Below are 25909 nucleotides of genomic sequence, written 5' to 3'. Positions count from 1 at the left end.
AATAAATTAAAAATACACTTAAAAGAAGTGTTATTAGATGAAACAAAAGTAATTCAGTGCCACCAATTATTAGGAACATCAGTGTGTTTACCCGGTGTTCTCTTTACTCTTTGAGGGTCTAGGGGATTGGGCTGAATCCATACTCACTTATTATCATGACTTATTTCCATGATGGCTAACTTTGGACAGAAGGCATTTTTTTTTACCATGTCTTATTCAGTGCAGTATCCTCAGTGCCTGGCATATATGAGGAGATCAAGCAAGCATTACCCTTTATCACAAAAGATATGAGTTAAAATGGGAATACATCTTGAAAACAGGAAAATGATAATGGTGCCTATTGTCATATATTCTAGTTGACTTTGGAACAGCACTCTCAGTCCACTTTGGGTTACTATTCATCAGAAGAAGATGAAGGCAAACTCCTAAAGGAGTGTCTAACCTGTAGCAGGTGCTCAATAAATATTCAGGGGAATGAGTGGGAGACAGTCAGAATACTCTTATCATTTTTTATTCTTTTACCCCCAAGTGCTTGTTTAACTAGAAAATAGAAGGTCGTTTATAGAATAAAGTGTGCATAAGGAAGGTGTCAAGTCTGCTGACTAGGGAGCAAGGCCATGACAGTACTTGCCCTTGGCTGATGCCACTTCTGCCAATGGCAGTTCTGTAGCAACTGCATCTTTGTTTGGCACAATACGATGGTATTAAAATACAACACCTACCTAGTTCTCATGAGTGAACCAGGATGAATGGATGTGTATTTGTAAGCACGCCAGGGTCCAGTTGCATTTAACCAATACATTTAAACACATTTCCCTTATTTCTGGTTGCTCTATGTGAATTATATCTTATTTAAAATTATATCTTATTTTAACCACTTTTTTCAAATTTTAAAGGGATTTTAAGGAAATATGTCTACAGTAAAGGGATTGGAGTAATGATTTTTGATTTTGCATTTCCAGCTATTTGTGGGGCTGAAAGTTCTGTAAGATTTTAATACCTACCTGAGCACAGACAGACTGCATCTTGACATCTAACACGGAGGTTAGCTGTCATTCAGCCAAGGAAAGAAGGACTCCCTGTTGTTGGTACAGGAAGTTCTAACTTCCGTGGTAGGGTTCATGACACTTTATTTTAGTGCCTTTTCAAAAATAATAAAGCTGATGTAGCAAAGTGGTAATTAACCTTAGTCATGCCAAACTCTTACTGCTATTATGTTCTAAGTGCTGGTTTTATTTTTTTTAACCATTAGTAAAGGTAGTAAATAAAATGGAATAGTTACAAAGATGCAGCCTAAGTGATTAGAAGGAAAAACATGTATCTGTGGGATATGAAGCTATTTCCCAAAATGAATCAAGTGATTTTTCTGTTTTATCTTTAGAAAAGATGAGGCCATTTAAGGATCTCTCCAGCAGCTAAGACAATTGTGGTATAAAAAGGAATTTCTGGGCAGAGAATCTGAAAACCATATCACAAATACTCGCCATGTTATTTAGTTAGTGGGTTTATATTGTACAATTTAGATTAATTACAATCAATTAATTTTACCATGGCATGGATAATCTCTCTGTCATACATGTTTACCCTGCAATTACCGAGTGAGGTATGTGTCTCTGGGGACTTTCTTTAGTATTAACCCAAATTTCAGGTGACATCAGGAGATATGGATTACTTTCGAGAGTTTCTTTTTTAAAATGGTTTTAAAAATTCAACAAGGAGTCAGAACTGTGATTATACCTGTAGTTGACTAGGGCTGTAAACACCAAACTATTTGACTATCTGATCTGAGATAGTATTTGGGTTACATGACTGACAGGGACAGAGGAAAGATACTGAATGTTTCTGTTCTTAAAGTAATATGCACTTGTATTTTATATGTAATCCTTCACTTCTATACCCATTCCATTTTAAGAAAAAATACTAAATTTCACCTTTTCCATTTAGAATCAAAGGAAAATCTCCATATGAATATTAGTGAATACAAGTGTTTGTGTAGCAAGTATCATAATCTCTGGCCTCATCTCATCTGTAAAATAATTGTTAGAAAATGAGTGGTTTTCTTTTTTTTTTTTTTTAAACATCTTTATTGAAGTATAATTACCTTACAATTGTGTGTTAGCTTCTGCTTTATAACAAAGTGAATCAGTTATACACATACAATATGTTCCCATATCTCTTCCCTCTTGCATCTCCCTCCCTCCCAACCTCCCCATCCCACCCCTCTAGGTGGTCACAAAGCACCGAGCTGATCTCCCTGTGCTATGCGGCTGCTTCCCACTAGCTATCTATTTTACATTTGGTAGTGTATATATGTCCATGACACTCTCTTAAACTGTCACATCTCACCCCACCCCCTCCTCAAGTCCATTCTCTAGTAGGTCTGTGTCTTTATTCCCGTCTTGCCACTAGGTTCTTCATGGCTTTTTTTTTTTTTTTTTCCTTAGATTCCATATATATCTGTTAGCATACTGTATTTGTTTTTCTCTTTCTGACTTACTTCACTCTGTATGACAGACTCTAACTCCATCCACCTCATTACAAATACCTCCATTTCATTTCTTTTTATGGCTGAGTAATATTCCATTGTATATATGTGCCACATCTTCTTTATCCATTCATCTGTCGATGGACATTTAGGTTGCTTCCATGTCCTGGCTATTGTAAATAGAGCTGCAAAGAACATTTTGGTACATGACTCTTTTTGAATTATGGTTTTCTCAGGGTATATGCCCAGTAGTGGGATTGCTGGGTCGTATGGTAGTTCTGTTTGTAGTTTTTTAAGGAACCTCCATACTGTTCTCCATAGTGGCTGTATCAATTCACATTCCCACCAACAGTGCAAGAGTGTTCCCTTTCCTCCACACCCTCTCCAGCATTTATTGTTTCTAGATTTTTTGATGATGGCCATTCTGACCGGTGTGAGATGATATCTCATTGTAGTTTTGATTTGCATTTCTCTAATGATTAATGATGTTGAGCATTCTTTCATGTGTCTGTTGGCAATCTGTATATCTTCTTTGGAGAAATGTCTATTTAGGTCTTCTGCCCATTTTTGGATTGGGTTGTTCGTTTTTTTGTTATTGAGCTGCATGAGCTGCTTGTAAATTTTGGAGATTAATCCTTTGTCAGTTGCTTCATTTGCAAATATTTTCTCCCCTTCTGAGGGTTGTCTTTTGGTCTTGTTTATGGTTTCCTTTGCTGTGCAAAAGCTTTTAAGTTTCATTAGGTCCCATTTGTTTATTTGTGTTCTTATTTCCATTTCTCTGGGAGCTGGGTCAAAAAGAATCTTGCTGTGATGTATGTCATAGAGTGTTCTGCCTATGTTTTCCTCTAAGAGTTTGATAGTGTCTGGCCTTACACGTAGGTCTTTAATCCATTTTGAGTTTATTTTTGTGCATGGTGTCAGGGAGTGTTCTAATTTCATACTTTTACATGTATCTGTCCAATTTTCCCAGCACCACTTATTGAAGAGGCTGTCTTTTCTCCACTGTATATGCTTGCCTCCTTTATCAAAGATAAGGTGACCATATATGTGTGGGTTTATCTCTGGGCTTTCTATCCTGTTCCATTGATCTATATTTCTGTTTTTGTGCCAGTACCAAACTGTCTTCATTACTGTAGCTTTGTAATATAGTCTGAAGTCAGGGAGCCTGATTCCCCCAGCTCCATTTTTCGTTCTCAAGATTGCTTTGGCTATTCGGGGTCTTTTGTGTCTCCATACAAATTGTGTAATTTTTTGTTCTAGTTCTGTGAAAAATGCCAGTGGTAGTTTGATAGGGATTGCATTGAATCTGTAGATTGCTTTGGGTAGTAGAGTCATTTTCACAATGTTGATTCTTCCAATCCAAGAACATGGTATATCTCTCCATCTATTTGTTTCATCTTTAATTTCTTTCATCAGTGTCTTATAATTTTCTGCATACAGGTCTTTTGTCTCCTTAGGTAGGTTTATTCCTAGATATTTTATTCTTTTTGTTGCAATGGTAAACGGGAGTGTTTTCTTAATTTCACTTTCAGATTTTTCATCATTAGTATATAGAAATGCAACAGATTTCTGTGCATTAATTTTGTATCCTGCTACTTTACCACATTCATTGATTAGCTCTAGGAGTTTTCTGGAAGCATCTTTAGGATTCTCTATGTATAGTATCATGTCATCTGCAAATAGTGACAGCTTTACTTCTTCTTTTCCGATTTGGATTCCTTTTATTTCTTTGTCTTCTCTGATTGCTGTGGCTAACACTTCCAAAACTATGTTGAATAATAGTGGTGAGAGTGGGCAACCTTGTCTTGTTCCTGATCTTAGTGGAAATGGTTTCAGTTTTTCACCATCGAGGACAATGTTGGCTGTGGGTTTGTCATATATGGCCTTTATTATGTTGAGGAAAGTTCCCTCTATGCCTACTTTCTGCAGGGCTTTTATCATAAATGGGTGTTGAATTTTGTCGAAAGCTTTCTCTGCATCTATTGAGATGATCATATGGTTTTTCTCCTTCAATTTGTTAATATGGTGTATCACATTGATTGATTTGCATATATTGAAGAATCCTTGCATTCCTGGGATAAACCCCACTTGATCATGGTGTATGATCCTTTTAATGTGCTGTTGGATTCTGTTTGCTAGTATTTTGTTGAGGATTTTTGCATCTATGTTCATCAGTGATATTGGCCTGTAGTTTTCTTTCTTTGTGACATCTTTGTCTGGTTTTGGTATCAGGGTGATGGTGGCCTCGTAGAATGAGTTTGGGAGTGTTCCTCCCTCTGCAATATTTTGGAAGAGTTTGAGAAGGATAGGTGTTAGCTCTTCTCTAAATGTTTGATAGAATTCACCTGTGAAGCCATCTGGTCCTGGGCTTTTGTTTGTTGGAAGGTTTTTAATCACAGTTTCAATTTCCGTGCTTGTGATTGGTCTGTTCATATTTTCTATTTCTTCCTGGTTCAGTCTCGGCAGTTTGTGCATTTCTAAGAATCTGTCCATTTCTTCCAGGTTGTCCATTTTATTGGCATAGAGTTGCTTGTAGTAATCTCTCATGATCTTTTGTATTTCTGCAGTGTCAGTGGTTACTTCTCCTTTTTCATTTCTAATTCTATTGATTTGAGTCTTCTCCCTTTTTCTCTTGATGAGTCTGCCTAATGGTTTATCAATTTTGTTTATCTTCTCAAAGAACCAGCTTTTAGTTTCATTGATTTTTGCTATTGTTTCCTTCATTTCTTTTTCATTTATTTCTGACCTGATCTTTATAATTTCTTTCCTTCTGCTGGCTTTGGGGTTTTTTTGTTCTTCTTTCTCTAATTGCTTTAGGTGCAAGGTTAGGTTGTTTATTCGAGATGTTTCCTGTTTCTTGAGGTAGGCTTGTATTGCTGTAAACCTCCCTCTTAGCACTGCTTTTGCTGCATCCCATAGGTTTTGGGTCGTCGTATCTCCATTGTCATTTGTTTCTAGGTATTTTTTGATTTCCCCTTTGCTTTCTTCAGTGATCACTTCGTTATTAAGTAGTGTATTGTGTAGCCTCCATGTGTTTGTTTTTTTTTACAGATCTTTTCCTGTAATTGGTATCTAGTCTCATAGCATTGTGGTCGGGAAAGATACTTGATACGATTTCAATTTTCTTAAATTTACCAAGGCTTGATTTGTGACCCAAGATATGATCTATCCTGGAGAATGTTCCATGAGCACTTGAGAAAAATGTGTATTCTGTTGTTTTTGGATGGAATGTCCTATAAATATCAATTAAGTCCATCTTGTTTAATGCATCATTTAAAGCTTGTGTTTCCTTATTTATTTTCATTTTTGATGATCTGTCCATTGGTGAAAGTGGGGTGTTAAAGTCCCCTACTATGATTGTGTTGCTGTCGATTTCCCCTTTTATGGCTGTTAGTATTTGCCTTATGTATTGAGGTGCTCCTATGTTGGGTGCATAAATATTTACAATTTTTATACCTTCCTCTTGGAGCGATCCCTTGATCATTATATAGTGTCCTTCTTTGTCTCTTGTAATAGTCTTTATTTTAAAGTCTATTTTGTCTGATATGAGAATTGCTACTCCAGCTTTCTTTTGATTTCCATTTGCATGGAATATCTTTTTCCATCCCCTCACTTTCAGTCTGTATGTGTCTCTAGGTCTGAAGTGGGTCTCTTGTAGACAGCATATATATGGGTCTTGTTTTTGTATCCATTCAGCCAGCCTGTGTCTTTTGGTGGGAGCATTTAATCCATTTACATTCAAGGTAATTATCGATATGTATGTTCCTATTCCCATTTTCTTAAATGTTTTGGGTTTGTTATTGTAGGTGTTTTCCTTCTCTTGTGTTTCTTGCCTAGAGAAGTTCCTTTATCATTTGTTGTAAAGCTGGCTTGGTGGTGCTGAACTCTCTCAGCTTTTGCTTGTCTGTAAAGGTCTTAATTTCTCCATCACATCTGAATGAGATCCTTGCTGGGTAGAGTAATCTTGGTTGTAGGTTTGTCTCCTTCATCACTTTAAGTATATCCTGCCACTCCCTTCTGGCTTGCAGAGTTTCTGCTGAAAGATCAGATGTTAACCTTATGGGGATTCCCTTGTGTGTTATTTGTTGTTTTTCCCTTGCTGCTTTTAATATGTTTTCCTTATATTTAATTTTTGACAGTTTGATTAATATGTGTCTTGGCATGTTTCTCCTTGGATTTATCCTGTATGGGACTCTCTGTGATTCCAAGACTTGATTAACTATTTCCTTTCCCATATTAGGGAAGTTTTCAACTATAATCTCTTGAAATATTTTCTCAGTCCCTTTCTTTTTCTCTTCTTCTTCTGGGACCCCTATAATTCGAATGTTGGTGTGTTTAATGTTGTCCCAGAGGTCTCTGAGTCTGTCCTCAGTTCTTTTCATTCTTTTTTCTTTATCCTGCTCTGCAGTAGTTATTTCCACCATTTTATCTTCCAGGTCACTTATCCTTTCTTCTGCCTCAGTTATTCTGCTATTGATCCCATCTAGAGTATTTTTAATTTCATTTATTGTGTTTTTCATCATTGCTTGGTTCCTCTTTAGTTTTTCTACGTCCTTGTTAAATGTTTCTTGCATTTTGTCTATTCTATTTCCAAGATTTTGGATCATCCTTACTATCATTATTCTGAATTCTTTTTCAGGTAGACTACCTATTTCCTCTTCATTTGTTAAGTCTGTTGTGTTTTGACCCTGCTCCTTCATCTGCTATGTGTTTTTCTGTCGTCTCATTTTGCTTATCTTACTGTGTTTGGGGTCTCCTTTTCACAGGCTGCAGGTTCGTAGTTCCTGTTGTTTTTGGTATCTGTCCCCAGTGGCTAAGGTTGGTTCAGTGGGTTGTGTAGGCTTCCTGGTGGAGGGGACTAGTGCCTGTGTTCTGGTGGATGAGGCTGGATCTTGTCTTTCTGGTGGGCACATCCACGTCTGGTGGTGTATTTTGGGGTGTCTGTGGCCTTATTTTGATTTTAGGCAGCCTCTCTGCTAATGGATGGGGCTGTGTTCCTGTCTTGCTAGTTGTTTGGCATAGGGTGTCCAGCACTGTAGCTTGCTGGTCGTTGAGTGAAGCTGGGTCTTGATGTTGAGATGGAGATCTCTGAGAGATTTTTGCCGTTTGGTATTACGTGGAGCTGTGAAGTCTCTTGTGGACCAGTGTCCTGAAGTTGGCTCTCCCACCTCAGAGGCACGGCCCTGATGCCTGGCTGGAGCACCAAGAGCCTTTTGTCCACACGGCTCAGAGTAAAAGGGAGAAAAAATAGAATGAAAGAAAGAAAGAGGCTATAATATAGTGAAGTAAAATAAAGCTATTATAAAGCAAAGCTATACAGACAAAATCTCACCCAGAAGCATATACATATACACTCACCAAAAAAAGGAAAAGGGGAAAAATTAATATATCCTGCTCCCAAAGTCCACCTCCTGAATTTGGGATGATTTGTTGTCTATTCAGTTATTCAACAGATGCAGGCACATCAAGTTCTTTGTGGAGTTTTAATCTGCTGCTTCTGAGGCTGCTGGGAGAGATTTCCCCTTCTCTTCTCTGTTCACACAGCTCCTGGGGTTCAGTTTTGGATTTGGACCCGCCTCTGCGTGTAGGTCGCCTGAGGGCGTCTATTCCCCGCCCAGACAGGACGGGGTTAAAGGAGCAGCTTCTTCGGGGGCTCTGGCTCACCCAGGCCATGGGGAGGGAAGGGTACAGAGGAGGCGGGGTGAGCCTGCGGCGGCAGAGGCCAGCGTGACGTTGCACCAGCCTGAGGTGCGCAGTGCGTTCTCCCGAGGAAGTTGTCCCCGGATTACGGGACCCTGGCAGTGGCGGGCTGCACCGGCTCCCGGGAGGGGCGGTGTGGAGAGTGACCTGTGCTCGCACACAGGCTTTTTGGAGGCGGCAGCAGCAGCCCCAGCATCTCACGCCCGTCTCTGGGGTCCGCGGCTCGCGCCCGTCTCTGGAGCTTGTTTAGGCGGCGCTCTGAATCCCCTCTCCTTGCGTGCTGTGAAACAAAGAGGCAAGAAAAAGTCTCTTGCCTCTTCGGCAGCTGCAGACTTTTTCCCGGTCTCCCTCCCAGCCAGGTGTGGTGCGCTAACCCCTTCAGGCTGTGTTCACGCCGCCAACCCCAGTCCTCTCCCTGCAATCCAACTGAAGTCTGAGCCTCAGCTCCCAGCCCCGCCCGCCCCAGCGGGTGAGCAGACAAGCCTCTCGGGCCGGTGAGCGCTGCTCGGCGCCGAGCCTCTGTGCAGGAGGCTCTCCGTTTTTTCCTCTGCGCCCCTGTTGCTGTGGGGTCCGCGCTGATAGCCGCGGCTCGCGCCCGTCTCTGGAGTTCGTTTAGGCGGCGCTCTGAATCCCCTCTCCTCGTGCACCAGGAAACAAAGAGGGAAGAAAAAGTCTCTTGCCTCTTCGGCAGCTGCAGACTTTTTCCCGGACTCCCTCCTAGCTAGCTGTGGTGCACTAACCCCTTCAGGCTGTGTTCACACCGTCAACCCCAGTCCTCTCCCTGCCATCTGACCGAAGCCCGAGCCTCAGCTCCCAGCCCCGCCCACCCTGGCGGGTGAGCAGACAAGCCTCTCGGGCTGGTGAGTGCTGCTCGGCGCCGATCCTCTGTGCGGGAATCTCTCCACTTTGCCCTCCGCACCCCTGTGGCTGCGCTCTCCTCCGTGGCTCCGAAGCTTCCCCCCTCTGCCACCCGCAGTCTCTGCCCACGAAGGGGCTTCCTAGTGCGTGTAAATCTTTCCTCCTTCACGGCTCCCTCCCACTGGTGCATGTCCCGTCCCTATTCTTTTGTCTCTGTTATTTCTTTTTTCTTTTGCCCTACCCAAGTACAGGGGGAGTTTCTTGCCTTTTTGGAGGTCGGACGTTTTCTGCCAGCGTTCAGTGGGTGTTCTGTAGGAGCAATTCCACGTGTAGATGTATTTCTACTGTATCTGTGGGAAGGAAGGTGATCTCCGCGTCTTACTCTTCCGCCATCTTCTCTCTGAATCCCGAGTGGTTTTCTATTTTTACTTTTAGCAGTGGAACCTTGTTTTCAAATGAAACTGTACAGAGACCCTCAGAGAAATAGGACTCTTGGGTTTCAGTGAAGAGCCTGCATTCAGCCTCTCTCACCCTCCCCTGGTTGTCCTGGAATTGACAACGACTGGGTTAGTCCTTTCAGGCACTCCACATAGGGCAGTGATTCTCAGAGGATCATCTAGGGTCACTGTGCAAACAATATTGTTATTTGAAAGGAGAACCCTCAGGTACCTAGGCCAGTGCTATTGAGGTAATCTTCAGACTAGTATGTTACTGGTCCATGAGGGAGAAATACAAAATTGAGAGCAAGCATTGAGAAATGTTTATAGCAATTTGACATTGCTGTGCTATCCAAGCACATGATCAGTGATGGGCTTATTTTCCTGGATACGATATGGACCAAAAGTGTTGGTCCATAATAGATTGGAAAAAAAAAAAAAAACTTTATGGAGAATTTGAGAAACACTGTTCATGAATATTTTCTTATTTAGGACTCCAATTTTCCTCCTAAAGATTGAATAAGTTAGATCATTCCTGAGTGTGTTCAATATTATTATAACATTAAAAATACTTACCAATTGATTTGATTTATAAGGAAGCTTTATGAAAGATCTTTGAACTAAAGGAATAATGACATTAGTTTTTAAAAATAATTCTTTTATTTATTCATCCATTCATTAATTTTTTTTCAATAAATATTTATTGTTTGCCTACCATGTGCCTGGTGAACACAGGAGGCCCAATCCTGCCTTATGGGGTCGTCAGACAATTGCCATACTTTTTGCACAGGTTTGCAGTGTGGGGAGTACAGGCTTCCCTGGGCTCTGAGGAGGAGCACCAGGCTTGGTTGGGGGCAGTGGGTGGTGGGTGGTCAAGGGAGGTTCTAATCCCAAAATTAGTAATTGTTAAAAAGCAAATAATTCACAAACTTTGGTAAAAATACCTGAGCCACTCCTTACTGTGACACAAATATTTTTTGAGTCCATACGCTGTGCTTACCCTGTGCCACTTGCTGTTCTGTGTGTGGGGATAAAGCAGACACAGTCCCTGCCCACATGGGGCTTATTATCAAGTGCACGGAGACCAGTGAATGGCTAGGAGTTCTCCTGATGTTGATGAGCCCCACAAGGAAGTAAAACAGGATAGAGTAGTGAGTGTGAGCATGTGGTGGTGAATAGGTCACACAGTAGTCCTCAGCAAAGAGGTGACATCTGAGCTGAGGCTGAGTGACCTGAAGGAGCTGAGCTGCAGTGGGCTGAGGGTGAGGGAGACGATGGAAGAGCTCAGGGAAGTCAGAGTCAAGGCAGGAGGAAACTGCCTTTGACTCTGCTCTGTGTGCATCTGCAGCCGGGCCCTTGCAGCCCCATCACCCACACTCATCCTTGGGGGACGTGGGCATCCACAGAGCCCCCATCCCTAAGGACTGTTTGTGTGCCCCAGGTATTGGATTCAAAGTTCTTTTTCTTCTAACAGCCAGCTCCTGGGTCTCTTTTTGGGAGGACTGCTCAAGCTACTGGAGTCTCTTTGCCCCCAGTCAGCAGTGCCTGTGTCACAGAACCAAACTCAGGTCTGCTTGTCCACTCACAGTAAAGCCAATCTACTGACACCCAGCTATGGTGAAGAAAAGTGCAGCCTGTATTGCAGGGGCCAGCAAGGAGTCCAGGCAGCTAGTGCTCAAAAAGCCTAAACTCCCCCGATGTGTTTCAGCAAAACATTTTTAAAGGCCAGGTGAGGGAGGGGAGTCCCAGGGTGTATGATCAGCTTATGCACAATTGTCTGGTTGGTTGATGGTGAGATTACAGGGTATTAACATCAATCCTTAGGTGCCAATAGGTGTTTACGATCATCAACTAGTTAATTTCTTCCTTTTGATGGTGGTTTTAGCTGCTTACCATCATCAACTAGTTAATTTCTTCCTTTTGATGGTTGTTTTAGCATCTGTAAAACAAGTCAGGAAATGTGCATCAGATACTACTTCAGAGAGGAGCTACAGCAGAGGATGGGGGAGGGGTCTGCCCCAGGAAGGCCCCATAGGGTCCTGCTCCCTTACACCTGAGGGGCTAGGACCTCCCTCAGGGCCCTTTACCAACCACTCCTTCCCTCAGGTTTGGACACTGGCTCTGAGGCAAACTCTACCTGCAAGTGAGGTTCTTGCCCTCACTTGCCCTCTGAGGAACACCTCCTCAGAAAGTTGTTTGCTTCTAGGAAATGACTTAAGAGGTTAACTGCCCTCCCTGCTGCCCACCAGTTTTGAATTATAGCCTTTGGTATAGTGTTATCATTTTTGTTAATTAAAGATGGGATTAAATTAAATATTTCATAGTATTCCCAAGTTCTTGAAGTTTTTTTTTGGAACAGTTTCCATTTTAACAGCCATCAAATGGAAAGGATTTTGTTTTTTATCCTAAAGGCAATTGCCTATTTCTGCTGGTGAATTTGTTTACTGTTTAATTAAGTGAAACATTTCTAGAGAGTTATCTATTTTCACTATTCCAGCTCAGAGAGTAGAAGCTAATCTTAAATTGATAAAACTATTAGAGGATTATTTCCTGTTCACACACTGGGTCAATAAAATTACAGAGATTAAACAAGGGAATAAGACAGAGTGTTTAGCAGGGTTTGATTGTGGGAGATATCATCTAGCATCAGAAGCCTGTGAGCTTTTCCACACATTTTCATGTACTAATCACTGTGACTTTCATGTCCCTGTTTCTAAAATGGTCTGGAGCTATGGTTTGAGCAGAATTTTAAGCTGACAGGCCAGTGTGTCTATGTGGAATTTTCCCTCTGTCCTTCAGGGAAAAGTAAAGTTAGATTATATTTATTTTGACTGGATTTCCATTTATTTTAGAACTTTTGGGGCATTTTAATCTCTATATATGAAAAGCACTTGGATCTCTTGCTTTTGAAAAATTATGTACAGATCATCCATTCTTCCTCTTTTCCTCCCTACTCCTCCCTTTGTTCCTTCCTTTTTTCTTTCTTTCTTTTAAACAGATGCTAAATCATCTCTCTATCTGAATATCTCACAAAACATAGTTTAAAGTTCCTAAGTGGGTTTTTCTTTGCTTGTAGTAGAACCCTATATCTGGGATAGCCTCTTTTATCTTTAGTAGTTTTCAGTCTGAGATTGGACATAGTAAGCATTCAATAAATATTTGTTGAAGGAATGAATCCATGGTGCTAGGTCCTGGGCACAATCCTAAAATATTGATATTGTGCTTTTCTTGGTGTGCATCTGTGATGAGAGCCTTGGTTTTCAGCTCTTAGTTCCAGCTCAACTATTTGTCACAAGTGTGACAACAATATTGGGAAAATGATTTTTAAATCATTAGATAAACTGTGTTTGTTCATTTCACAAAACTAAATTTCACTAGATTCTGTTGCAGTAAAGCACCCATTGGCACATTCCTTTTGCCTCTAAATACCTCTGAAACACTTGGATTTTGACCATCAATTTCATAATACATTGAGGCATGCAATTATAAGACAATAATGCATGATTTTTCATGCCTGAAAAACACTCTGAAGTCAAGCAGTAGCATTGAAGCACAACTGGAAAATTTTACATCCAATCGAGAATTAAACCAATAGTACATTTAATTTTGTATTTGCTATGTAATTGAAAGTATGAGTATCTTCAACTTTCTTTTTGTTTCTATTCTGGAAGCTAAAACAATTTAGTCAGAAATTGATTAAGGAAAAAGGGTAAGCAAATAAATTGTTCTCCATTGGTGAACTCTTAATAACCTTTTGAGTAGGAGTGGGAAATAGTATTAAAAGTTACCCTAGGAAGGGTGACCAACCATAATGACTACAAAGCCTAATTCAGAATAGTGAGATGCCTATTGGGTTGTGTTCCCAGGCTGGCAGCCTCACTGTCTGGATTGTTAAAAAACAAAATTCAATTGAGTACATTTTAAAGATCTTATTGGCTTTAGTGAGTCATGGATGGGCAGCATTCAATCTAACAGATAGAAAGGAGCTCTGAGGAACTGTACAAATGAAAGACTTTTATAGGCAGAAGAGGGCAGGAATGAGGAAGTTATTCCTCATTAGGAGTTAGTCAAAAAATGGATTGGTTATTGCAAGGTTACTTTTCCTAAAGAGGATAGAGGGTTTTATCAGGCAACTTACCTAACTAGTGCTGATCAGGAGATTCCTGATTGGCTAGTTTAAGTTTCCATTTCTGGGAGAGACGAAACTGTAATTAAGTTAAGTTTGGTGACCCAGGGATTAGCATAAACAACTCCATTTTGATTGTGCCCATTGTCTTAGTTTTAGCAGAATGTTTGAGTGAGTTCAGGGGCTGTGCAAGACTGACCCAATTCTTGCAGAAGAGGTTATGACTAGAGTTGACCCACATGGGGATTCAGCTCAAAAACTTTAGGAATTCTGGAAACCCAAGGACATTTTGTGTGTTACCCTTGACACTATAATGCTTATTTGCAAGTGGGTGGGGCTTTCTCTGGGATTTTTAGGGGCATGACCCATGATGAGAGAGGAACTCCCTGAAGTAGCAGCATACTCTACTGTTAAGGAAACTTGCCGAGAAAGACAAGTAAGATGGCATAAAAGTATCAGTTGGACTTCAGGTATTTGCTTATGTATATTTTGGAAACCCCAAATCGGGGCACTTTTCCTGACAAGCAGAACAATACTTGTTGGGGTAATGGGTCAGAATATTTGAAATCAAGAGTGACTCAGAAAATATAGGCTAAGGTACTACTATAATTATAAGCTATGCCCTAAATGTATCTAAAGGCCTTTGAATGATAGATAGTAAATGTTATTCATATTAACATTTTTATTACTGTATTACAAGTAAATGTTAGTTTGTGCATATTTAAATAAATGTTATAAGTGAATTTTGCCTGCATTAATTGAGAATATTTTGGAGCACATAACCCAACTAAAGTTTTTCCTTCTAGTTTACTTTGAAAGGAATGTGATGTTAATTCTGGGGCATTGATGTTTTACCATGCCTGATCAAGACAAAAAAGTGAAGACCACAGAAAAATCAACCAATAAAAAACAACAAGGAATCATCACCAGGTAACTCCCTTCTGAGTCTTTGCTAATTATTAACTCAGGCAGTGACCAGCAACCAGATTTAATGGCTTTTTGAGAAATAGAATAGATCCTTGACAACTGCTGCTCTGGGGTACAGTGTTTACTGAAATGTTTGTGCATTTCTAGAGTTCTACAGAAACGTTTAGCATGTATATGTTTCAGTCTATAAAAGCAGGCCTCCAAGTGGCAGTGCTCCATGTTACTAGTGGGTAACATGACATGACTAGTTCACCTGGAGTCTTCTGTTGGTTGACATTGTGTTATTCTTTTTTTTTTTTTTTTAACATCTTTATTGGAGTATAATTGCTCTACAATGTCATGTTAGTTTCTGCTGTATAACAAAGTGAGTCAGCTATATGTATACACATATCCCCATATCCCCTTGTGTTATTCTTTCTCCTAGGGACTATTCAGATCTTAAAAGACTTCTGTGCCTTTTGAACGTTCAGTCAAGCAAACAACAGGTAGTGTTTTCAAAGAATGTGCGTCCATTAACGACAGAGAAATCACATGTTTCCAAAGGGATCCATTTAACATCATATGAACGATAAGTCTATTTTTCTTTGTTCTTTCGTATGTTTTGTCTTTCTTCTAGCTGTTTCTTTCATACCTGGTTCAGGTTCAGGATGCAAGACTCCGTATCCACAGCTTTTTCATTCTTTTGCTCTCATGCCTGGGGCCCACTTTATCCTCTGTTCAGTGCCATGTGTCCTAATCAGCAAAAGCATTTCAGTATAGAAACAGAGCTCTCTTCTTTTGAATGCCCAATGTTTGACTCTGCAGAGCTCTAGGGAAGTTGATTTCTCCAAAACACTGTTCATCACCTTTCCCTTCGTCTCCCCTTCCCCACTTCTCAGGCTGCCCACTTGCTACAGCACCACTTTTGATGCTTGCTGCAAATTATATCTCACCAAAAACAGGGGAAAGGAAGGAGTGAGTTTTGGCTATTTTTACAATAGCATTTTTATTTTTTTAATAGACAGAGAAAGAATGGTACTGCTGCTTGAATTTATCTCTAAATGTTTCTTTTTGGTTTAGCTTCTGTAAGACTTTAGAGAGTCAAGAGATTAGAGGCTATCCATGGAGGTTTAGGGAATAACACAGAAATGCTAATAATAATGAAGACAGCTTATTTAGCACAGTCAATTAGTAAATGGCAGGGGTGGGATTTGAACCCCGGGAGCCAGACTCCAAAGTCAACTGTGGTATACTTATTAAGTAAATTTGTTTATGAGCTCATGTGGTAATACAGCCCTACTGGCTTTTGTTATATCCACTAAACTTACCAGAGAACTACAGCATTTACAAATTTTTTTTTATTGAAGTATAGTTGATTTACAATATTATATTAGTTTCAGTGGTACAACATAATGATTCAATCTTTTTAAGATTATACTCCATTTATAGTTATTGTAAAATATTGTCTATGTTCCCTGTGCTGTACAATATATCCTTGTAGCTTATTTATTTTATACATAGTAGTTTGTACCTCTTAATCACCTACCCCTATATCACCCCTCCTCACTTCCCTTTCCCCTCTGGTAACCAATAGTTTATTCTCTGTGAGTCTGTTTCTGTTTTATTATACATATTCGTTTGTTTATTTTTTAGATTCCACATATAAGTGATAACATACAGGATTTGTCTTTCTCTGATTTATTTCACTAAGGTTAATAATTTCTAGGTCCAACCATATTGTTGCAAATGACAATATTTCATTCTCTTTTATGGCTGAGTGAAGTCCATTGTGTGTGTGTGTGTGTGTGTGTGTGTGTGTGTGTGTGTGTGATATACGTGTGATATGTATATCATCTACATAAATCTGTTGATGGGCACTTAGGTTGCTTCCATATTATGGCTATTGTAAATAATACTGCTATGAACATTAGGGTGCATGTAACTTTTCAAATTAGTGTTTTTGTTTTCCTTGGATATATACCCAGGAGTGGAATTACTGGATCATATGGTAGTTCTATCTTTAGTTTCTTGAGGAACCGCCATACTGTTTTCCATAGTGGCTGCACCAGTTTACATTCCCACCAGCAGCATTCCCTTTTCTCCACATCCTTGCCAACATTTGTTATTTGTTGTCTTTGTGATGAGAGCCATTCTGATGGGTGTGAGGTGATATCTCATTGTGGTTTTGATTTGCATTTCCCTGATGATTAACAAGATTGAGCATCTTTTCATGTCCCTGTTGGCCATCTGTATGTCTTCTTTGCAAAAATGTCTATTCAGGTCTTCTGCCCATTTTTTAATCAGATTGTTTGTTTTTTTGATATTGAGTTGTATTAGCTATTTATATATTTTAGATATTAACCCCTTACTGGTCATCATCATTTGTGAATATTTTCTCCCATTCAGTAGGTTGTCTTTTCATTATGTTGACAGTTTCTTTGCTATGCAAAAGCTTTTAAGTTTAATTATATCCCATTTGTTTAGTTTTGCTTTTGTTTCCTTTGCTTTAGGAGACAGAACCAAAAAAATATTGCTACAGGTTATGTCAAGGAGTGTTTTCTTCTAGGAGTTTTATGGTTTCCAATCTTACATTTGGGTCTTTGATCCATTTTGAGTTTGTTTTTGTATATAGTGTGAGAAAATGTTCTAATTTCATTCTTTTACATGTACCTGTTCAGTTTTCCCGGCACCACTTATTGAAGAGACTGTCTTTTCCCCATTGTATATTCTTGCCTCCTTTGTCATAGATTAATTGACCGTAAGTTTGTGGGTTCTTTTCTGGGCTCTTGATCTATGTGTCTTTTTTGGTGCCAATACCATACTGTTTTGATCACTTGTAGCTTTGTAGTACAGTTTGAAGTCAAGGAGTTTGATCCCTCCAGCTTTGTTCTTTTTTCTCAAGATTGCTTTGGCTATCCAGGGTCTTTTGTGGTTCCATACAAATTTTAGGATTATTTGTTCTAGTTCTGTGAAAAATATCATAGGTGTTTTGATAGGGATTCCACTAACTCTGTAGGTTGCTTGGGTAGTATGGGCATTTTAATGATATTAATTCTTACAATCCACAAACACAGGATATCTTTTCATTTCTTTGTGTTGTCTTCAATTTCCTTCATCAGTGTCATATAGTTGTGTTTTTTTTTAACATCTTTATTAGAGTATAATTGCTTTACAATGGTGTGCCAGTCTCTGCTCCATAACAAAGTGAATCAGCCATACACATACATATGTCCCCACATCTCCCACCTCCTGCATCTCCCCCCCTCCCACCCTCTCCATCCCACCCCTCCAGGTGGTCACAAAGCACTGAGCTGATCTCCCTGTACTATGCAGCTGCTTCCCACCAGCTATCTATTTTACGTTTGGTAGTGTATATATGTCCATGCCACTCTCTCACTTTGTCCCAGCTTACCCTTCCCCCTCCCCATGTCAATGTCATATAGTTTTTAGAGTATAAGTCTTTTATCTCCTCAGTTAAGTTTATTTCCATGTATTTTATTCTTTTGGATGCAATTATAAATGGGATTGTTTTCTTGCTTTCTCTTTCTGATTGTTCATTATTAGTATATGGAAAAGCAACATTTTTTTGTATATTAATCTTGTATCTTGCAACTTTACTGAATTCATTTATTAGTTCTAATAGTTTTTGGTTGGAGACTATAGGGTTTTATATATATAGTATCATGTTATCTGCAACTACTGACAGTTTTACTTCTTCCTTTCCAATTGGGATGCCTTTTATTTCTTTTTCTTGTTTGATTGCTGTGGCTTGGACTTCTAATACCGTGTTAAATGCATGTGAGGAGAGTGGACATCTTTGTCTTGTTTGTGACTTTAGAGGAAAAGCTTTCAGCTTTTCACCATTGAGTATGATGTTAGGTGTGGCTTTGTCATATATGATCTTTATTATGTTGAGATATGTTCCCTATACCAACTTTGATGAGAGTTTTTATCATAAATGGATGTTGAATTTTGTCAGATGCTTTTTCTGTCTATTGAGGTGATCATGTGATTTTTATCCTTCCTTTTGTTAATGGGGTGTATCACATTAGTTGATTTGCAGATATCCTTGTGACCCTGGAATAAATCCCAGTTGATCATGGTGTATGACCCTTTTATGTATTATTGAATTTGGTTTGCTAATGTTTTGTTGAGAATTTTTGCATTTATTTTCATCAGAAATATTGGCCTGTAAGTTTCTTTTTTTGTAGTGTCTCTGTCTGGTTTTGGTATCAGAATAATGATGGCCTTGTAGAATGAATTTGGGAGTGCTCCCTCCTCTTCAATCTTTGGTAGTAGATTGAAAAGGATAGGCATTAGCTCTTCTTTGAAAGTTTGGTATAATTCCCTCGTGAACTTGTTTGGTCCTGGACTTTTGTTGGCAGAGAATTGTTTAAACTACTAATTCAATTTCACTGCTAGTGATCTGTATGTTCAGGTTGTCAATTTCCTCCTCATTCGGTCTTGGAAGATTGTATATTTCTAGAAATATATCTATTTCTTCTAGGTTTTCCAATTTGTTTGCATATAACTGTTTGAAGTATTTGCTTTAGATTTTTTGTATCTCTTTGATATTGGTTGTTATTTCTCTTCACTTCTTATTTTGTTTATTTGAATCCTCTCTCTTTTTTTCTTGATGAGTCTGGCTAAAGGCTTATCAATTTTATCTTTTCAAAAAAAAAAAACCAGCATTGGATTCATTGATGTTTTCTATTGTTTTTTGGTCACTATTTTATTTATTTTCTCTCTGATCTTTATTATTTCCTTCCTTCTGCTGACTTTAGACCTTGTTTCTTCTTTTTCTAATTCCTATAGATGAATGGTTAGGTAGTTTATCTGAGTTTTTCTTGTTTCTTGAGATAGGCCTGTATCACTATAAACTTCCTTCTTTAAACTGCTTTTGCTGCATCCTATATAGATTTTGGAAAATTGTGTTTTTATTTTCATTTGTCTCAAGGTATTTTCTAATTTCGTCTGAATTTTTTTTTTTTTTTAGTGACCCACTGATTTTTTTAGTAACATGTTGTTTACTCTCCAGTGTTTGTTTTTCTATTTTTCTTCCTGTAATTGATATCCAGTTTCAAACTATTGTGGTTAGAAAAAATGCTTGATATAATTTCTATCCTCTTAAATTCGTTGAGACTTGTTTTGTGGCTTAGCATGTGATCTGTCCTGGAGAATGTCCCATGTATAGTTGAAAATAACATATATTCTACTGTTTTTGGATGAAATGTCATGTATATATCTATTAAGTCCAACTGATCTAATGTGTGATTAAGACCACTGTTTCCTTATTGATTTTCTCTCTGGATGATCTGTCCATTGATGTAGGTGGGGTGTTAAAGTCCCCACTGTACAGTAATACAGTCCCTTACTGTTACTGTATTATTGTAACTTCTCCTTTTATGTCTGTTAGTATTTGCTTTATATATTTATGTGCATCTATAATAGGTGCGTATGTGTTAACGAATTTTTATCCATTTCTTGTATTGATCCCTTTATCATATTGCTCTTCTTTGTCTTTTGTTATAGACTTTGTTTTAAAGTCTTCTCTGTCTGATATGAGTGTTGCTACACCAGCTTTCTTGTCGTTTCCATTTGCGTGAAATATTTTTTCCATCCTTTCACTTTCAGTCTGTTGGTGTCTGTAGCTCTGAAGTGCATTTCTTCACTAAGCAGCATATAGATGGGTCTTGTTTTTTTATCCTGTCAGCCACCATATGTCTTTTGATTGGGGCACTTAGTCCATTGACTTTTAAAGTGATTATTGATAGGTGTGTACTTATTGCCATTTTGTTCATTGTTTGCTGGTTGTTTTGGTAGTTCTTCTCTGTTCTTCTTTTTGTTTCTTTCCCTACGGTTTGATGATTTTCTTTAGTAGTATATTTGTGTTACTTTCTCTCTTGTTTTTGTGTACCTATTGTAGGTTTTTGATTTGTGGTTACCATGGGGTTTATATATATGTTGACTTATAACTATATCTACTTGTTTTAAACTGATAATTATTTAAGTTCAAACACATCTAAAAGATCTACATTTTTTACTCCCCTCCCCCATGTTATGTCTTTTTGATGTCATCTTCATGTTTATCCCTTAACAGTTTGTTGTAGTTATAGTTGATTATACAACTTTTTTTCAAATCTTTCTACTAGCTTATTTAAGTGGTTGATCCACAGCCTATACTATATATTTGCCTTTACTAGTGGAATTTTTTTCTTTCCTCTAAATTCTTACTTCTTGTTGTAGCCTTTTCTTTGCCACTTAAAGAAGATCCTTTAACACTTCTTGTAGGGTCATTTTAGTCCTGATGAACTCTGTTAATTTTTGCTTGTCTGAAAAGCTCTTTATCTCTCCTTCAATCATGAATAATAACCTTGCTGGGTAGAGTATCCTAGCTTTTAGATTTTTCTCCTTTCAGCTCTTTAAATATATCTGCCACTCCCTCCTGGCCTGCAAAGTTTCTGCAGAAAAATCAGCTGATAGCCTTATGGAGGTTCCCTTGTATGTGACTGTATTTTTCTCTTGCTGCCTTTTGAATTCTCTCTTTCTCTTGAACTTTTGCCATTTTAATTATGATATGTCTTGGTGTGGGTCTCTTTGGGTTCATCTTGTTTGGGACCCTATGTGCTTCTCATACCTGAATATCTGTTCTTTCTAAAGGTTTGGGAAGTTTTCAGCCATAATTTTATTAAATACATTTTTGACCCCTTTCTCTCACTCTTCTCCTTCTGGGATCTCTATAATGCGGATGTTAGTATGCTTGATGTTTGTCCTAGAGGTCCCTTATTCAATTGTCACTTTTTAAATTTGCTTTTCTTTTTGCTCTTCTGATTGGGTGATTTCTATTATTCTATCTTCCAGATCACTTATACATTCTTGTGTATTGTCTAGTCTGCGGTTTATTACTTGTATTGTGTTTTTCATTTCAGGTATTGTAGTCTTCAGCTCTGACTGGTTCTGTTTTACATTTTCTAGTTTTTTGTTAAAATACTCACTGTGTTCATCTATTCTTTTCCCACGTTCAGTTAGCATTCTCATTAATAGTGCTTTGAACTATTTACCTGGTAAAAGCATTATTAAATTATAATGCTTTGAACTCTTTACCTGGTAAAAATTATTTCATTAGTTGTTATTTTTTTCAGGTTTTTTTTTTCTTCTTTCATTTGGAACAAATTCCTCTGTCTTCTTATTTTGCTTAACTTTCCCTGTCTCTGTGAAATTATGTGAAACAGTTACCTAATCCGGTCTTGAAGGCATGTCCTTGAGTGGGAGCATACCTATGCAGTCTGTGTGTGCCCAGTGGCTTTGGTGGGAGAGCTGGATCCAATGTGAGCCCGAGGTCATGTCTTCCCCCAGAGTGTGCTGGCAGCTCTCACTATGGTTGGAGGTGGGGCTGGAGACGGAGGGGATAGAGCCAGAGCCAGGTGTGAGCCAGGGCTTCTCCTGTACTTAGTGGCCATCACTGCTCTATCAGGGGCAGGGTGGGGCCTGAGTTGCTGGAGCAGAAGCCCTGAGGGTTGGGTCTAAGCTAGACCCACCGCCTCTATGAAAGCCAGTAAAGGCCACCCTCACTCTGTTTAGATGCTGTGCTGGGTCCAAGCTGGCTCTGTCCCCCTCCAAGTGTGAACCCTCCTCAACTATGGCAGCCTTCACTCTAGTGGGGGACTGTGCTGGATCTAGAGGGGCCAGAGCAGGCATGCAGCATGGGCTGGGGTGTGCGCTGGGGTGGTCGCGGGAAACCAGCCGGAGCCACAGGCAGCTTCAATCTGCTTCCTCTGCCTTGTTCCCATGAGTAAGCAAGCATGTGAATGCTCTTCATGGGCAGAGTCTTGGTTTCTTACAGCCCTCCTGTAGGTCCCACTGGTTTTCAAATCAGCTAAAAGGACTCATCTTTCCAGTGTCGGCTCCCAGGTCTGGGGTTCCCAGTATGTGGTTCGAACCCCTTACTCCCCAGGGAGGATCTCTGAACCCGTGATATTATCCTCCTCTTCTGTGTCTCCTCCCAGGGGCACAGGTTGACCCCATCACTTCTCCTCCAGTTGAGGCACAGAGAAGTTAATGGCTTTCTCGAGATCATACAGCCAACTAATGGTAGGTACAGATCTAACCAAATACTCCATCTTTGCAATGTGTGCCTCTAACCACTGACATATCTTTTAAATGACTTGGGAAGTTAAATTCAAAAAATAGCTGGATAAGCATTGATTTGAAGAAAACATGGCCTTAAAATATTTTTCTCCTCTTCCTTCTTCTCTGTTTTTAAGCCTATAACCCCACCCTCGCCCCAGGAACTCTTTTCTTCTCACCTGTCTATTTCAGCATCACTTACTCTTTGTCCGTCTCCACACTGCTAAAACAGTCTTCCTGGCCCACTGCTCACTGATAGTCATGAGTGGGTGCCACACATCAAGTTCACTCTTTCTTAGTAAAGGAAGCACAGTGACTCAGCATTCAGATTTGGTTGTATCAATAGTTTCCATTCTTTCTCACTGTACATCCTAAGATGTAACCAGAATGTCAAATATTTCTACTTTTTGCTTTTTCTCAAATTTGTCCTTCTCCCAAGTTTCTTTTCTATAAAACCTTACCTATTTCCAGGACCAAGATCTAATGATAGCACCTCCATAAAAAAGCTTTCCTTTATCTTCCATTCCAGAAGTGATCCCTTTCTTCCCAAAGTACCTTCTTTCAACATTGTAGCATTATTTTTTTCTGTGCTTTGGAAAGACTTGTCTACATTTCTAATTTCCTGAGAGATTATACGTTTCCTACTTTGACTTTTGGTTCCGGTTCACCGTATCCTCTATTCGGTGAGCTCTTGGTCAGTTTTCACCAAATTGAATTGTAACTTAAAAATTAGATGACCTCATGGGTACGTATAACCACCTGGCTAGTGTAAAAGAGACGCCAGTGGTGGGTTTGGGCTCTGCTTGTCCAGCTTTGAAGTCCACGCTCGCTGGATCTGTTGTGCCTTCTCTCAACACCACTCCCTTGCTAACACCTGGCAGGCTTAAAGTAAATTTAAGAGTTTTCCCCCCTTTAACCAATTTTAGAATTTGCAATCTGTTGTCTGACAAGTTCACATGGCATATCTTTTTGTAAAATATTTCACACATTTAAAAATGCATGTTTGTAATGCTTGAATTATTCAGAAAGTGCATAGTTCTAGGAAAAAAATGAAAATAACTGCTCTTTTATATAAATGTCCTGAGGGTGACAAAATTCATTCTTAATTCTGTTTATAAAACTTTCATGCATTTGTGATTTTGAAATAATAAATGTTATTCTAAACACCCTATTCTCCTTTCTGTAAAATAATGCGGAGACATTTATAGGAGAAGAAAGATATTGGAGAGGATAAATCAAGAATTTGTTTATATCTTAATTGCTCCAGAAAGAGTGTAAGGTGGCTTATGAAGATATGTAAAGTACTGAGATTATCATAAAAGAAAAACAAGGTTTGGGAACAAAGTAGACTCAGAGTCCAGAGGAAATGACCATCAAAATATGCAAGTTGGCCACACATTAGGCTCTAAGATTTTTAGCAGTCAGTTTGAAAAGGGAAGCCTGAGGATTAAGGCCCACTCACCTGAATCTCTGTTCTAACAAGACCTGACCTGTCACTTACAAATGAACCAAGATGGCCAATTAAGCAGTTTCAGAGGGAAGTGTACTTTGTGGGTTTGGGCAGAGAATTACAAGAACTGGATGTCCTTCATCTGAATCTCTAATGAGCCAAGCCCTTCCTCATTGTTGCGTCTGTTTCCGTGTTCTACTTTCGCTCTCATCCTGTTTGCTCTGTGAGTCTCTGCATACCTTGCTTCACCACCTTAGAGACTGCTGTTCTGAGGACAGTTCTGTTGTCACAGAAGTGGGGACAGAGACACACTGAGGCAGAGGAGCCCCTTCATCGTAAGCAGGATAAGAATAATCATAATCCAGTAAAACCAAATACTTCAAGAAAAAGAATTGCCCCAGGGTTGTTGAAGCAAAGTAAAATCATACAGTTGGTTGGAGGTTTCACCAGAGATTTTCACAGGTCTTGAAATAATTTGCCTTGAGCTGGAATTAAATTTTTTTCCTACATTTAAAACCATAGGGAGCTGAGAAATTGGTTTGCAATTAGGAAAAAAAAGATGAAAGAAAGATAGAAAAATAATTCATTACAGGCCCATTAATTGCCTTGAAATAAAAGAGGTCTTGATAGATGCTGTGGAAAGAAAAAGTCTAAGGCACTGTTGTTGTGCTCTGAGACACCAGGACTAGGAACGGCAGTTATGGTTTCCACGGCCAGTGGACACTTGAATCCTGTAGGAGAGGCACGGGCAGTGGCTGGGTGGATTCTGAGGAGGATGAGGAGTCCACTTTTAGCTCAAGTCACAGGAAAGGACATGGTTCTTGGAAAATGGGCTGGCTGTCCTCTGGTGGAATTGCTGGGAAAGGCAGTCTGGGTGAAGCGAGTAAAATAATCAGATATCTGAAGGAAAGAAAATAACACGCACTGAAGCAAAATGGTGACTAGACATTTCTGTTGAAAGTAGTGATAAATAAAGATGTAAGAAACTGTGCAATGTCTGAAGGCCTATCTACAAATTTTGTATCTATCACATAAGCAACAGAGAAGGTTGAAATTTCTAGGCAGAAGTGACATGATCAAATTTTTAGGAAGGTCCTTCCCTTGAATCTCTAGTCTCTTTCCTTTCCACTCATGCTACTCAAGCTGCTCAGGGACCTGCCACTTTCTAGAGCACATGTAGTTTTTCTCTGCCTTCCAGCCTGTGTAAAAATCTGCCTGGAATACTCTGGAATATTCCGGGCATCCTGGTCCGTGACCCACCCTATCTCTCTTTTACTTTCTACCACAACAAACCCTTGTTCACTCATTTTGCTGTGTGTTCTAGTGCTAGTTGACCCCCGACCCCCCCATTGGACTGTAAACTTTTTGAGAAGGAAGAGGCTGTGGCTATCCTGCTCACTATATACCCAGTGTCTCACACATCTGGCAAGTGATGTGTCTGCAACACATGCGCTGAGCAAATGAACGTGTCTGGAGATGAATCAGTTTAGCAAAGAGACTGGGGATGAGGTGAGCTTCCCATTCCACAGTAGGTAAAGTAGGTATCCCATTCCCACTGGATCTGTGAGAGGTGCTAAGAACACAAAGACAGACAGATGTGATGCTGCCCTCAGGGTGGCCAAATTCAGGGGAAAAGGCTGATGTGTCGTGCAGACGTAGTATGAGATTGTGATAAGTGCTGTAAGAGAGATTGGCACAGTAATGCCACTGGGTAGGGAGTGACTGGCTCCACCAGGGAGGCTGGGGCAGGTGATCTCCAGGAGCTGTGTGTGCTGAGCCCTGAAAAGTGGTAAGCAACTGTGGCCACAGCATGCTCCTGG

At 39.5% G+C, this 25909-nt stretch overlaps 1 protein-coding gene across 7 annotated transcripts in view; it reads left to right on the top strand.

Moving 5' to 3' along the window:
* Positions 1-25909, top strand: part of NEK10 (NIMA related kinase 10) — a 309939-nt gene that overhangs the window by 7088 nt on the left and 276942 nt on the right. For 4 of the 7 annotated variants that reach the window (XM_059937551.1, XM_059937552.1, XM_059937556.1 and 1 more), the window contains 2 exons: positions 14413-14536; positions 14958-15018. The exons of 1 other annotated variant lie outside the window; for it this stretch is intronic. In XM_059937551.1, coding sequence (XP_059793534.1) covers positions 14463-14536; positions 14958-15018 — 135 coding nt within the window. In that variant the 5' untranslated portion in view covers positions 14413-14462. Of the gene's footprint in view, positions 1-14412; positions 14537-14957; positions 15019-25524; positions 25599-25909 lie in introns of those variants that run through there. 2 more of the 7 variants (XM_059937554.1, XM_059937553.1) reach the window with 2 other exon arrangements.

This window comes from Balaenoptera ricei, chromosome 11, assembly GCF_028023285.1.
Source record: "Balaenoptera ricei isolate mBalRic1 chromosome 11, mBalRic1.hap2, whole genome shotgun sequence".
Taxonomy (NCBI): domain Eukaryota; kingdom Metazoa; phylum Chordata; class Mammalia; order Artiodactyla; family Balaenopteridae; genus Balaenoptera; species Balaenoptera ricei.
The sequence above is the reverse complement of the archived record's forward strand: the minus strand, read 5'-3'. Positions and strand labels throughout refer to the sequence as shown.